Here is a 14753-nt window from a genome sequence, read left to right as displayed (position 1 = left end):
CGGGGCCTCCTCGGTCTCCGCCGCGCGGGGCGGAGCTCAGGACTGGTGTGCGGCGTGCTGCCGCGCCCCTGGGCTCGTAGCCGCGGGTCTTGGGGCTTCCGCGCGGCACGCGGGCTTGTCCATGGACCGCGCGGCCGTGGCGCGGGTGGGCGCGGTGGCGAGCGCCAGCGTGTGCGCGGTGGTGGCGGGCGTGGTGCTGGCCCAGTACATATTCACCTTGAAGAGAAAGACGGGCCGCAAGACCAAGATCATCGAGATGGTGAGTGCCGGCGCAGCGGCTCGCCCGCGGGTTGCCGGAGCGGCGTGGGCCGAGCGCGGCCCTGCGAGGGCAGGCTGCACGCGTGCTGATGCTTGGCGGTGTCTGAAAGAATAGGACGAACCGATGCTCCGAGATAACGACCTCTTGCTGCAAAACCTGTTTCTCCAGAGCTAATCTCAGATCCGCACCCGCCTCCAAGAGGTGCAGCTAATCCGATTCAGACTCCTGTTCGGGAGTCGGGTTTTTTTGTTTGTTTGTTTGCATCCGGGCTGCCTTGAGTTATGTTGTGAAAACAGCATCTTCAGTGTTTTTAGAAATGCCAGCCAACCGGTGGGATATTGGGCAAGCTCGAATATTTGAGTGGTCTTCCTTGTCTAGTGCTCTGAGAAGTATTCTTGTGTCCCCCAAAGCTCCTGCGGGAATCCTTAAAATGTTCTTTGAAGAATTATTTACAGCTTCGTTAAAATTGTTTGTCTCAAGAATTCCATGTGAGGTACATTTTAAAGTGACTTCTTGTCCCCAGGCTGGATGTGTTTCATTTGGGGTTTTTGTTTTGATGGTACTTGTTGAGCATGAGTGTCATTTCGGAACCAAAACATAAAGTTGACTATTACTATTCTAAACTCTATTTTAGGTTATTTGTGGGTTACTGGAGCTTATTTTCTTTGTATACTTCTGGTCGAAAACATTTTGTGTCAGGAGTTTTGCTGCCTGCGTCAAGAACTTAAATGGCTTTATTTTGCTCTGTACTCAAAATTTATAATCCATCAGAGGGGGAAAAAGAAGAAGAAAGTGGATTTCTGTATCTTTTTCTGTATCTTTCTGTAGGTACTTAAGCTATGGACTGGTTTTTCACAAAATCTCAAGAAAGGGTTTGCTTTCATTGTGAAAAATAATGAAGGCCCATCAAGACTGTCAACTTCACTTGTTGGTACCGTACAAATCGGTCCATCTTTGTGTGTACATACAGTGCGTTGTTTTAAGTTAGCTGTAATTTGTGTCTGACCTGTTGGTATCTTTTCAATAGAAAACGTGAAAAGAGTTAGATTTTTTTTTTTTTTACTTTTGTAATTTTAGTTGCTTGTTCCTTTAGATGGTAGAAATATTAGAATGACCTGAAATATGGATTCCAGCTCTGGGTCTTTCTCTTTATAATAGTCATGGCTTAGGGGTCTGCTGTGCCTACCTCTATGCTCTTCCTTTATAAAATTTGTAGAAACCTAGGGATAGCCATATTCTGGTCACAGATAATATATAACTACCTAACCAAGGTAGCTAGGGAGAAAAACACACACACCAGTTCTGAACCCATGGTGATCCTTTTGCCTCAGCCTCCTGAGTGCGGGATTACATGCATGAGCCACCCTGCCAAGCAGGGCATTTTTAATTGAAAGACATTAGGGAATTGCTGGTGAGCTATGCATGCCATAGTGGAAATGTCCAATAGCATAGCAACCTAGATATCCAGAGAAAACCAATTAGCAGGCACATTAGAAGTATTCAGAGAGATAGGACAACCCGTTTAGCAAAGTTGACTAGTACTTTCCAAATTTAATTATCCCTGTGTGTGCTCCCTGAGTCTATATTAACATCTGCCTCTATTTACACATGGAGTTTTCAACATACACACACCCTCTCTACTGGGTATAGACCCCCAGGGCTTTACACCTGCTAGCTAGACAAGCATACCTACTTCATTAGCACCCCACCCCCCACCCCCACCCCCTTCTGAGACAGGGTCTTTCTAAATTGTTTATCCTTGCCTTGAATTTGCATTCCTGCCTCAGTTGGGTTTACAGGTGTGCACCACCATGACCAACTCCAGATTTCTCTTTTTCACACCTACAGTCTCTTAAGATTACTGATTAACTTGTCATCCTCAAACACTTTCTCTGTGCATTTTATTTTAAGACAATATAGATTTACAGTCCTATGAACAAGTGTCCGCCTATATCCCATGCTAGTTTCCCTCGTTAACGCCTTGTATGACTCATTTGATACAGTTAATGAACAAGGATTGACACGTTAAATGGCCGTGGCTGGTTTTGGTTTTGTTTTCTCGGATTTCCCTCACTTTCACTCATGCCCTTCTCTGTTCCAGGAGTCTCTCTTGGGTACCACAGGTCACTTAGTCATCGTGGCTGCTTATCTTACCCCCCTCTGGTCCTGAGATAAAACCCAGGGCCTCTGGACATGCGCTCTACCCCTCACCTACACCCCCAGCCTCCTTATCTCTTCCTGACTGGGGCACTTTCTCCGACTTGACTTGTTTCTGTCCCTCACAGTCTCCAGTGGTTATCCTTAGGTAGTCTGTAGAATGTCCTTGGCGGGATTTCATCAGGAGGTTTTCTCATGATTAACTAGGGCTGTGAGTTTCCCAGAGGGTGACTAGCGAAGTGTTAACTTTCAGCACATAGCAAGGGTTCATGCCACCTGCTGGCCTAACTGCTAGCTTGTAGCTATCTCCGGGTGAGGTACATCTGTCAGCATTCTCCATGATCAGTTGTTTTCCATCTCCTCCTCATGGAGAAGTAAGTTTGTGTTTCCAGGACAGAGTTACAGTTCACGTCCTTGGGGTAGAGTATCTGCATTAACTACCTGGGATTATTCTGTACTGGAAAGTCGTCTGTCCTCATTGATTTATGCATCATACAGGCTCATAGGTATTTGTCTTCTATTTGGAGTTAAAATTCAGTACTGCTTTATTTGTTGCTAATATTGTCCCTGCTTGACCCCTGAGAACTCTTGTCAGTTGGGTCTTCTGTCTTTGTCACACTCCCAGCAAGTCCATAAATGTGTTCCAGCTGAAAATGACATGGTGGCTGCCCAGTAAATGGTGTGGCAAGAGTGACCAAGGCTAGGCTAGGTGTTCGGGTGGTTTTGTTTTGAGACAGTCTTGCTGTATTGCCTATCCTGTCTCAGACCCCAGCACTGCGCTGACCTCCAACACTACCTTCCTTAGCTAGGACTGTAGATGTGTGTTATTACTTGGCCTTTAGGACAGGTTTTACAGACTACAGCCCATATGCCACACCCTACCCAGAGCCTCTTTTAGTAATGTAATTCTAGTGATCTAAAAGGGTTTGGGGGTTTTTGGTGGTGGTGGTTTACTTGGTTTTTAAAAATCAAAGGAAATGTCAGCAAGATAGCTCAGTGAGTAGAGGCCCTTGGTGCCAGGCCTGATCACCTGGATTTGATGCTCAGAACCCGGGGGTTGGCGTGGGGATAGCACCAGCTTACAGGTTATCCTGTGATGGCCACACGCTCAGCCCTGCGCCCCCTTCCCCCAAACAAAATAAAATAATAGACGTAATTAAAATTTTCTAATGATAGAATTTTGAGGCATTTGAAATTATATCAGTTTCAGTGGTCCTTAGATTTGCTGGTGTGTTGAAACAGGGTCTTTCTCCGTGTGTAGCTTAGGTTGACCAGGAACTTGAGAGTCCTCCAGCCTCAGGCTCCAGAATGCTGGGATTACAGGATTGCTCTATCATGCCAGATTTCCAGATTCTCTACGCTATCAGGACAACATGGTCATCGTCGTTGTTAATTTCTCTATTATCAGGGTTGTCTCCTGCAGCAGCAGCAGCATTGGGTCATTGAGACAAGGTGAATTATTTCCTGCTGCTTGACACACAAACAACTTGACAACAGTTCAGGTGCCACCGTGTCCTGTATCTCTGTGAAAAAAAAAAAAAAAACATTTTCAGCGAAGTATGTAGAAATGTAAATATATGTAAGCATTACAAGTGAGCATTTACAATTAGATTTTTTAATTTTCTGTTCTGGGGATTGAACCTGTTGCATGCTAAGCAAGCCCTTTACAAAAGCCCATTTACATTTTTATTTGGAGACTGAGTTTCAATAAATTGCCCTGGCTGACCTTGAATCTGCAATTCTCTTTCCTTGTCTCCAGATTAGCAGGGATTACAGATGTGTATACCATTAAGCCTGTGACAGTAGATTTTGATGATAAGAAATGTTGACTCTGGGAGTAGAGAGATAGTTCAGTGGTTAAGAACACTTGTGGCTTTTACAGAGGACCTGGGTTTGGTTCCCAGCAGCCACAGGATGGCTCAACACCCTCTCTGACTTCAGTTGCAGAGTATCCAATGCCTTCTGACCTCTTCAGGCAACAGACATACACATGGTGCACATGTGTATGTTCAAGCAAAACACTCATACATATAAAATAAATAAATCCAATTTTTTAAAAGAAATATGATTTTGAATCACAACCAAGTGAAATGTTAGCCAAAAATACCAAAAACAAAAAAAAAAAAAAAAAAGAAAAAGAAAGAAAGAAAACAAACGGAACAACAGCAACAAAAATCTCCAAAACAAGGTTTGATGCTTCTCATCAGTAGAACCTGCATCTAAAAACTCGTACTTACGATGCTTGGATTTCAACAAGCCCATAGACGTTGGGGTTGTGCTTTTTTAATTTTTACAATTATTACCGTATGTGTGTGCATGATATGGGAGGGGCACACACATGCTCATGGAGCTCAGAGGGCAGCTTGAGGGTCTGTGACGTCCTTCACCTTGGTCTGGACTCTGGTCACTCGGTGTGTGCTGCAGGTGCCTTTACTCCAGAGCCATCTTGTCAGCCCTTGTGTTATCTTTTAAGGCAGCGTCTTGCGCCCAGACATGCATGGAACACCGAATAGCCCTGCCTCAGCCTTCCAATTATGGGACAGAAAGCCATTTTTTTAAACTGAGAATGCTCGTCATTGCCATGTCCTAAACACTCTCTAATAAGATCAAGAAACCAAGAAGACTCAAAACAAAAAGTCTGCTTGCTGGTGATGGAGTCATGTTGTCCTGGGGCCATGGAACTGCAGAAATTGAGTAGTGACAATATGTGTACTTTAGATTCAGCATCTTTCTGCTTGAGATGTTGGTTAAAGCATTATCTAACTGATTGTGCTTAACAAGAGTAAATCTTTTATTTATTTATTTGTTGTTGTATGTGTGTGTATGTCTGCGCACCCATGCCCCAGCCCATCGTGGAGGTCAGAGGACATGTCTGTGGAATCAGTTCTTTCCTAGCTTTACGTGGGACCTGGGGGTGGAACTCAGGCAGCCAGGCTTCACGGTAACCACTTTTAAAACACTAGCAATCTCATCAGTCCCCAAGAGTAAATCTTTCTTTTAAATTTGGACACCTTCCTGGAGCAGGGGCCTATGTCTCTTGTTCTAGATGGCCGTTTCTTGGACAAGTGCCACTCAGAGTCAGCCCACAGAGAGACTGCTCCGGCAGCAGAGACGACTGAGTGGTTGGCCAAAAGCATCCTGCTACCACATACACGTTTACTTGGCTCCTGCGTTAGCTTTACTATTTGCTCAGAGTTATCAAACTCTATTTGTCTTTATAGCTTTTAAGACTTAAAAAAAAAAAAAAAAAAAAACATTAGGAGCAAAGTGGAGTTTTTGTTTTGTTTTTTGAGACAGGGTTTCTCTGTGTAGCTTTGGAGCCTTTCCTGGAACTCACTCTGTAGCCCAGGCTGGCCTCGAACTCACAGAGACCCGCCTACCTCTGTCTCCCAAGTGCTGGGATTAAAGTTGTACACCACCACCACCCGGCCGCAAAGTGGTTTTCTAAGTATAGGTATACAGTATCTTTTCCCTTGCTTTGGCATTACCACTGGATGCCCTTGTAGTGCCCAGTAAGAATGAGAACACTGGGTCAAACAGCTCAGGACTCAGACCCTTGCTTTTCAACTTCTCAGTGGTGTGGCCTTGCCCAGGTTGCCTGCCCTCACTACACCTGAGCAAACTGTAACTTGGGAAGTTCTCTCTAAGCTGGGGATTGTTTTCCACATCAGTGAAAGAAGGGTACTGTTACAGGCTGAGTGGGCCCTTTGTGGCTTTAGGATGGAAATCCAAACAGACTGAAGTTCTATGTCTGAACCAAAAGCAAGGCAGAGAAGGCCCAATGTATATCCAACCCTCCTTCAGGGAGAGTATGAATAGCCATGCCTTCAACTTCACCTGCACCACTGTCCATACACTTGGCTCAAGATGTGCCTGTGCTTGTGTTCTGGACTCCTCTGCAGTCCCCCATGGACGGTTCTAGGTCAGACTTGTCATTGTCATGGTCCTTGGATGGAACCTGCTAGCCAGTGTTTTATTGTTGGGAAAGACAACCAACTAAAACGCAGGCGAAGACTGATATGCATGCCAGAGAGCCAAGGAATAAAGGCTGTATTCAGGCAGGGTACAGCTCCCCTCAGGTTGGGAGTCCGCCAGCAGTGAGGCAGGGAGAGGCCCCTGGGTGCTCCCATTTTCTTATCATCTTGCCCAAATGTTTGTCCTTGAGCAGGCAGTCTTCCCTCACAGTGTTTCCCTTGAGAAAGGAAGTAACCTCTTAGGAAGCCCCACCTACTCTCTCTGTACCCTTTTAACCTTCCCTTGGTGTATCTTTTTTTTTTAATTGAATGATAAAGACAATGTGTTTTTCTAGATTAGTTTTTTAGTGTTTTGTTTTATGCTTTTTTTGTATTTTAAAAATGTGTGTGTGTGTGTGTGTGTGTGTGTGTGTGTGTGTGTGTGTGTATGTGTGTGTGTGTGTGTGTTTTTGTTGCTGTTCTCAGCACTGGGGATTCAATATTCGAGAAAAGCATTCTATTTCTCAGCTGCACCCCCAGCCCTAGTGTTGACCACCCTTAGAATAAACCCCTCACCTCATTGTTCCTCCGAGTTTAGGAAGTTACCTTTGTTGTTCTGTAATGAAAGTTTAAGCTGTATAAAGCATGGCATTTTCTGACAGGCATTTCTGACAACGTGGCATTTTCAGAGACATGTCTAACTTCTAGTCCCTTGTGGTATCCTTACAGGCTGTGATTTAGTTTTAGCCTGGAAAATGAACTGAGAGCTGATAGTTTAGCAGAAGTAGGTGTAGTGAGAAGGAACACGTGTTGTCCTAGTAACAGAGGATTTAGAGATTAGCACTTTTAAATAGATTGTGCCTTCTAGGTAGATTGACATCTGATGAAGATTAAGGAGGTCATTTGTAACTGGATATACCAAAAGATGTCACCATGATCTCCTTTGCTTTCAGGTCCTTAGTTTTCTAAGCTACTTATGAGGCAAGAACCAAGAAAGGAAGGGCAAGAACCCAGTAGAAAGGCAAGAGCCCAGATGGACTACCAGAAAACTCTGTCAGTAGAATAAGAGCCATGAGGGACCACCAGGACTCCAGGGAAGCCTGAGCGACCACCAGATAGATGGTTAACACTCCAGTAGGGTAAAGGCCCAGTAGGGGGACTGAGTGGAAGAAGGGGTACCCCACAAACAAATCCATGCCAATTTATGTGGTGGTTTGAATGAGCATTGCTCCCATAGGCTCATATGTTTGAATGCTTGGTCCCCAGTTGGTGGAACTATTTGGGAAGGATTAGGACGAGTGGCTTTGTTGGAGGAGGTATGTCACTAGGGATGGGCTTTGAGGTTTCAAAAACCCATGCCATTCCCTGTTAGCTCTTTCTTGTGCCTATGGATCAGATGTAAGCTCTCAACTACTGCTCCAGCAAGCCATGTCTGCCTGCCTGCTCTTGTCTTGTGTTCCTAGTGATGGTCATGGACTCTAACCCTCCAGAACCATGAGCTCTAAATTAAACGCTTTCCTTCTGTAAGTTGCCTTGGTCATGTTGCTTTGTCACACCAATAGAAAAGGTAACTAAGACAGTTTACTCCTCAATATCAGGATTTTACATTGTGAGTGTTTTTTTTTTTTTTTTTTTTTTTTTTTTTTTTTTTTTTTTTTGGTTTTTCGAGACAGGGTTTCTCTGTGTAGCTTTGCGCCTTTCCTGGAACTCGCTTTGGAGACCAGGCTGGCCTCGAACTCACAGAGATCCGCCTGGCTCTGCCTCCCGAGTGCTGGGATTAAAGGCGTGCGCCACCACCGCCCGGCCATTGTGAGTGTTTTTAATGTGATGATTCATTTCAGATTAGGTAGAGCGACTCAACTGAGATTCATGTGAAGGCGGGATCTTACACCAAGGAAAACAACTTCAGCATGATTCAGCCATAACTAGGAGCTGTATTTGTTAAGAAAAAGATAGTCCATGCTTTAGACTTAAGTTGGAGTGGAGGGAGGAGAGGAGAGACTGAGAGAGGTTTAAATGTTTTAACAGTAGTGCTGTGTGTGTGTGTGTGTGTGTGTGTGTGTGTGTGTGTGTGTGTGTGTGTGTATGTATGTATGTGTTGGTAATTACGTTTTTCAGAGAATATAACTTAGAACCAAGTTAGAAGATGAAACAAAGTTTGAAAATTAAGTAAGAACTGTGAACTTGTTTCCTTTTGAAACTGAAGGTGGTTTATGAGGTACATTGTTCAAGGAAGAGGGAAGTGCTGATAAGATTAAACCCAAAGGTCACAGACTTTAAAAAGAATAAACAAATCTAATTTGTGAGAAATCCTGTCTTCAAGGAAGTAAGAGATGACCCTGATGGCAGAATTTGGGGAACAGCAATCAGTTAGTCAGGTTTGGAGAAAATGTGTTTTAAGACAAGAGATGTAAGTATGCTAATCTCTTGACATTGACCTTATCTTTATAGCTAACTCTCTTTCTGTGGAATTGTCTGAGCATACTAGGCAAGTGCTCTACCACCGAGCCACATCCCCAGCCTCTGAGATTATCCTGAATCCCCAAATTAGCAAATGTTCCAGAAATGTTTGTAGCAGGCTATATGACTTTGTTCTTCTAAATCACATGGGTCATGCTTCCTTTGCATTATCTTCATGCCACAGTTAACCACAGTTTCAACCCTAATGAGATTGATATCCTATCTAGTGAGTTTAGAGTTACTTCCTGAAACAATTACTGTTTTTTCTTGTTTTTTTTTTTATTGTGTATTCATCTGTGTGACAGATGAGACCAGTTTCGAGCAAGTTCCTAACATTTTTAGTTTGTCCAAAAACTCTTTTCCTCCTTTTACTTTCTGTATTTGTACTAACAGCATAACCATTGATTGAGGGTTGAAAGGTAGCCTTGTTTTTCCTCAGCAGAGCAGTGTTTACCACCTGGCTAAGGCTCACAAAAGCTGCTTACGGAAATCATGGCAACCAGAAAATATGGAACATTATTTTTTAAGTGCAGTTCTCCCACTTGCTAGTGATTTAAGGAATGTAATTTATGCAGCCCTATCTCATATACACAGACTGAACCAGGAGTCTGCAGATCAGGACCAGCAATCTGAAGTTTCTGTTTGGTTGTTGTTTTTTGAAAGGAATCTCATGACTGTAGTCTTAAGTTGGGATCAACTCATCCTCCTGCCTTATCTCTCTAAGGTCCCCACAGATATGCACTCTCAGGTCTAGCCAGCCCTCTGCTTAAACAATGTGTTTTAAAGTTGTACAGGACTTTCAGTTCATTCTGTAGATTTATTATATTTACTTAAAAATATTTTATTTGTATTTATTTTGTGTGTGTGTGTGTGTGTGTGTGTCACACATAAGTGCAGATGCTTTCAGAGGCCTGAAGAAGGCATTAGATCCCCTGGAACTGGAGTTGCAGGCAATTATGAACTGCCTGATGTAGGTGCTGGGAACTGAACTTAGGTCCTCTGGAGGAGCAGCCATTGTTCTTAACTGCTGGACCATCTCTTCAGCCACCACTATTTTACTTTTTGATACAACTGTGAATGGGGTTGTTTCCCTGATTTCTTTCTTAGCATGTTTGTTATTAGTATATAGATAGAAAGCCTACTGATTTTTTTGTGTCTTAATTTTGTATACCTCTATTTTACTGAAAGTGTTTAATCAGTGCTAAGAGTTTTCTGACGGGGCCATTGTGATCTTTATACATAGAATCATATATCTGCAAATAAAGATACTTTGACTTCTTCCTTTCTTATTTGTGTGTCCCATTTATTTCCTTCTTTTGTTCAAGCTAAGTGCTATATTTAGTGAGTGGAGAAAGTGCACCCTTGCCTTAGTCCTGATTTTAGTGGAAGTGCTTTGACTTTTCCTCCCTTTTGTATAAGTTGGCTATAGGCATGTTGTATGTAGCCTCTGCTATGTTGAGATGTTTCTTCTGTTCCTAGTCTCTTCAACGGAATGGAGTGATAAATGTTTATTTTGAATTCCTTCTCCAGGGTTTCGTCTCATTTATTCTTGGTGGAAGAGGTTACTATGTGATTAGTAATTTTTAAGACTTATGCTACCTTGATTTCTCGTGCTGCTTATGTTTTTGTATTGGGACTTACGCATCTGGAGTTCAGGCATTAGTTGGATTTTTTCTTTTTATTCACCTGTATTCTTCATTGGAAGTATTTGCAGTGTCCAAAAGGGACTAGGCTGTAATTGGGTTGTAGTTTTGTTTTGGTTTTTTTTTAACTCTTAATACTTGCTTCTACAGTGCTGGACTAGGTTGCATTTCCAGCAGAGGGACACATCTCCTCTAGCATTTGTTGTTTTATCATGACTGCCATTCTGTAGATGTAACCAACTTTCTTATTAAATAAGAAACACAGAACCAATGCAAAGAAGAAAGCCAAGAGGTCAGAGCTAAGAGCTAAAACCTTACCCTTCCTCCTGCAGTGGTCCTACCTCTCCGAACCAGAGCTACCCCTGTGTTAAAGTCTTTATATAGAGTTCCTGTCCTGCCTTCTCATTGGTTGTAAACCCAACCACATGACTGCCTCGTCACGGCCTGTTTGTATAGGCCTCCAGGTTTTCCATGATTGGTATTGAAATTAAAGGCATGTATATCCAATAATGGCTGTATCCCTGAACACACAGAGACTTACCCAGCTCTGCCTACCAGGTGCTGGGATTACAAGCGTACACCACCACTGCCCTGCTTTCCTATGGCTTGCTAATAGCTCTGACCCCCGGGCAACTTTATTTGTTAACATACAAATAACATTTTAATACAAATAAAATATCACCATACCATTCTGACTGGGGTAAGATGTAATCTCAATGTAGTTGCTTTCTCGAGGCAGAGTTTCTCTGTGTAGCTTTGGAGCCTGTCCTGGAACTCACTCTGTAGACCAGGCTAGCCTCGAACTCACAGAGATCCGCCTGGCTCTGCCTCCCAAGTGCTGGGATTTAAGGTGCGTGTCACCACCACCCGGCATGTCGTTTTAATTTTGCATTTCTCAGATGGTAAGTGTGGTGGTTAATTTGCTGAAGGGGCTTTGTGTGGTTTTAAAAAATAGATAGCTAATAAAATCCAGAATGAATTTTGTATGATTAAACTGATGTTTTTCTCTGAACACACAATAAATTGGCATTACTAAAATCTAGAACTAGGGAGCAGAAATTAAAATAAACGTGGGATCTGGCATTGTAGCCCAGTTGGAGAGCTTTTGCCTGGCATGCAGGGAGCCCTGGGTTCAGTCCTCGTCATCCCATAAACCAGGTGCTGTGGCACACAGTTGTCACCCCATCAGCACTCAGAGTTCCAGGCAGGAGGATCCGAGGTTCAGCACCATCACCAGCTATATGGAACTGTGTCTCAGAAAACGAGGGGCAGAGGGAGAGAGAGAGAGAGAGAGAGAGAGAGAGAGAGAGAGAGAGAGAGAGAACGAACAGAACTTCAACTTGTAGAACTGCAGAAAATTTTCACAAAGGTTTGTGGCTTAGCCTTAATTTTCATAGTAGTTGAAATCTTCCCTATATGGTTTTGTGTAAAGTCCTTTATTTACCTTTTCTTGCTTTAAAGTTAATTTAAGCATTGAAATCATTTAGAGATAATTAGGATACATAAAAGAACATGTATTTTTAAATTTTGATTCTGCTGGGACCAAAATGGAACTCAGGGCCTGGCATATGCTAAGCAAATACTCTCCCATTGGGACTTTGTCCCCATAATTATCTAATTTTAATCCTTATTTGTTGATTGATTGTATTATTTTGAAACAAGGTCTTGCTATATAGCCACATAGGACCTCAAATTCATAATCTCCCTGCCTTAGCCTCCTGAGGACTGGTTTTGTTGCCAGCTGTGCAGCTTTGAGAAACCCCCTCAGAGCCTAAAGGGCTCTGCTCAGGCCACAGGTACCTCAGCAATAGCTGTACATTGTGATTTGGGGGTGGGGAAACTTTTTTTAAAAGACAAGTTCTTGCTATGTACCCTCAAGTGGTGTAGAAAACTGTAGACAGGGCTGGCCTCAAACTTGCAATCCTGGTAGACTCTCAGGTACTGGGACTGATCTGGGGCCGTTAGAGCTAGTTAGTCTGCACCTAAATTTAGAATGGGTGTGTGGGTGTGTGTGCTGTTCTAGTTCTTTTTCTTTCTTTGTTTCTAGTCATTTTCCTTATCCAAAGAATTCTGTCTTTGAAGAGGAGACTTACTAGGTACGTTGTGCAAGCTTTCAGGTGGATAAGGGACATTTATCAAGGCTAGTTGGTGGCTCATGCTCATAATCCTAGTACTTGGGAGGCTGAAGCAGGGTGATTTCTACAAATTCTAGACTACTGTGGGCTACTCCAGGCTAGCCTCAGCTACTGCGTGAACTCCTGTCCTAATGTAAAACAAGGAAGAGGAGGAGGAAGAGGAGGAGGAAGCAGAACCAGAGCCGTAAAACCAAAACAGCAGGAAGACTCTTCCCTGTGCATGGGTGATGGGAGTTAACTGTAGTTGATGAAAGGGACCCTTACCTGTGCATGGGTGACCAGAGTTTGTAGCTGAAAGTTTTCCTGTGCCTACCTGGCTCCTGCGTCCTTGCCTCCAGCAGCTGCTCAGACCCAAATGAACACACAGAGGCTTATATTAATTACAAACTGTATGGCCTGTTGGCTCAGGCTTCTCGCTAGCTAGATCTTACATCTTAAATTAACCCATTTCTATAAATCTATACTTTGTTATGTGGCTGGTATCTTTATATCTTGCTTCTCATGGCGGAGGCTGGCATCGTTCTCTCTGTTCTGCCTTTCAGCTTCCTCCTCTTTAGTTAGAATGCCCCGCCTAACCCTATTCTGCCTCACTGTTGACCAAACAGCTTTATTTACAACCAATCAGAGCAACACATTTTCACAGGATACAAAAAGACATTCCCCCATCAGGAGTTAACTGTAGTTTATGAAGGGGACCTTACCTGTGCATGGGTGATGAGAGTTAACTGTAGTTTATGAAAGGGACCCTTACCTGTGCATGGGTGACAGGGAGTTGGACTGTGGTTCATTAGCCATTTAACGGTCTGTGGTGCCTCTCAGAGGGAGGACTACAGTCCTTTAGCAGGTGGCATGGTCCATTATGTTGAAAATAATGGGTGTCAGCCAGCAAAATGTTCAAACCAGAACCAAGAGAATGAGGCGGCCCTTTCTCTTGTCTTGTGTCTTTTAATCTAACTGCATATTGTGCCTCGAGCTGATAGGCATGTGCCACAGCATTGGCATTTTCACTGTTTATTTAAATGAAAACCATACCTGAGATTGTTTTGCTCCCACTAAAGTGTCAGTCATGACTGGGCAGGTGGCACTCGGGAGGCAGAAACAAATGGAACTCTGTTGACTTCCAGGCCAGTCAGGGTTACATAGTGAGACTCTCTGTCTCTAAATAAATAAGTTAATTGTTAATTAAACAAGCAAAAGTCATTAAAAACAACAGACAACCCAAAACATCCCCGCAGTCAGGAAGATGTACACGGTGCAGGTTTTTGTCAGCAGGTGGCAGGCTTCTCCTGCAGTAGATGCAGTGTTGATGCACTTTTTATATGTGTTGCTGGAGATTGAGCCAGAAGCCGAGGCTTGCTAGCAAGGCAAAAGCTGTCTGCTGAGCTACCTCTCTGGCCCTGGTGTTAGGTGCTTTAACTGTTTCCTTAGTATATATTCATTGTCTGAAGGGCATGTGCTCTTTTTTAAAGACAGGATTTCGATGTGTAGCCTGGCCTTGTCCTCACGGAGATCTGCCTGCTTCTGCCTCCTGAGTACTGGGGCTGAAGGGGTGAGCCGCCATGCCTGGCAGGTTAGTGCTCTTATGTAAGCCCTCAAAGTTACTTTCACGAGTAAGCTATAAACTTTTAACAAGTGTGACAACAATTATGGCAGACTTGATTGTCTTTTGGTCATTTTGTTTTACATGCTCCTTGCCTTCTCTCCCTCTTTTTTTTTTTTTTTTTTTTTTAATCTACTAGAATAAGAAAGATACAAAATTGTCTTGCAGTTGATGAGGGGTTGCTTAATCGGTTTGGTAAGTTCCTTCTTGTACGTAGGTGGAAGCAGATAGTGTGACCTGAAAAGTCCTCTGTTCTCCACTGTCTCCTCTGCCTTGTCCCATCACAGTGCCTCCCGTGTATGGCCCCACGTGCCCTTCTGTTTGGGACGTTCCATTGGAGACAGCATTAAGAACCCCGTAGTCATAGCCAGTTGTGCTATGCCCGCCTGTAGTTCAAGCTGCTGGGGAGTCCAAGATACAGGATCTCTTGAGCCAGTGCATTTGAGAAAACAATAAATGTCATAATAATAATACAGACACCGTATTTTTTAAAGATTTATTAATGTGGGTGAGTATTATTTATGCATATGAGTGTGTGTGCCTGGT

The 14753-nt window shown here is 43.4% G+C and overlaps 1 protein-coding gene across 2 annotated transcripts in view; it reads left to right on the top strand.

The window, feature by feature from the left end:
- Nt5c3a (5'-nucleotidase, cytosolic IIIA) overlaps window positions 1–14753 on the top strand; it is a 40549-nt gene continuing 25796 nt past the window's right edge. Inside the window, exon 1 of one of the 2 annotated variants that reach the window (XM_052720252.1) lies at window positions 1–259. In XM_052720252.1, the coding sequence (XP_052576212.1) occupies window positions 122–259 (138 nt within the window). In that variant the 5' untranslated portion in view covers window positions 1–121. The remainder of the gene's footprint in view (window positions 260–14753) is intronic. The other variant, XM_052720254.1, reaches the window with a different exon arrangement.

Source organism: Peromyscus californicus, unplaced genomic scaffold (assembly GCF_007827085.1).
Source record: "Peromyscus californicus insignis strain IS unplaced genomic scaffold, ASM782708v3 Scaffold_6__1_contigs__length_162567912, whole genome shotgun sequence".
NCBI classification, from domain to species: Eukaryota; Metazoa; Chordata; class Mammalia; order Rodentia; family Cricetidae; genus Peromyscus; species Peromyscus californicus.
Note: the sequence above shows the minus strand (reverse complement) of the source record. Positions and strands in the feature narration are given on the sequence as shown.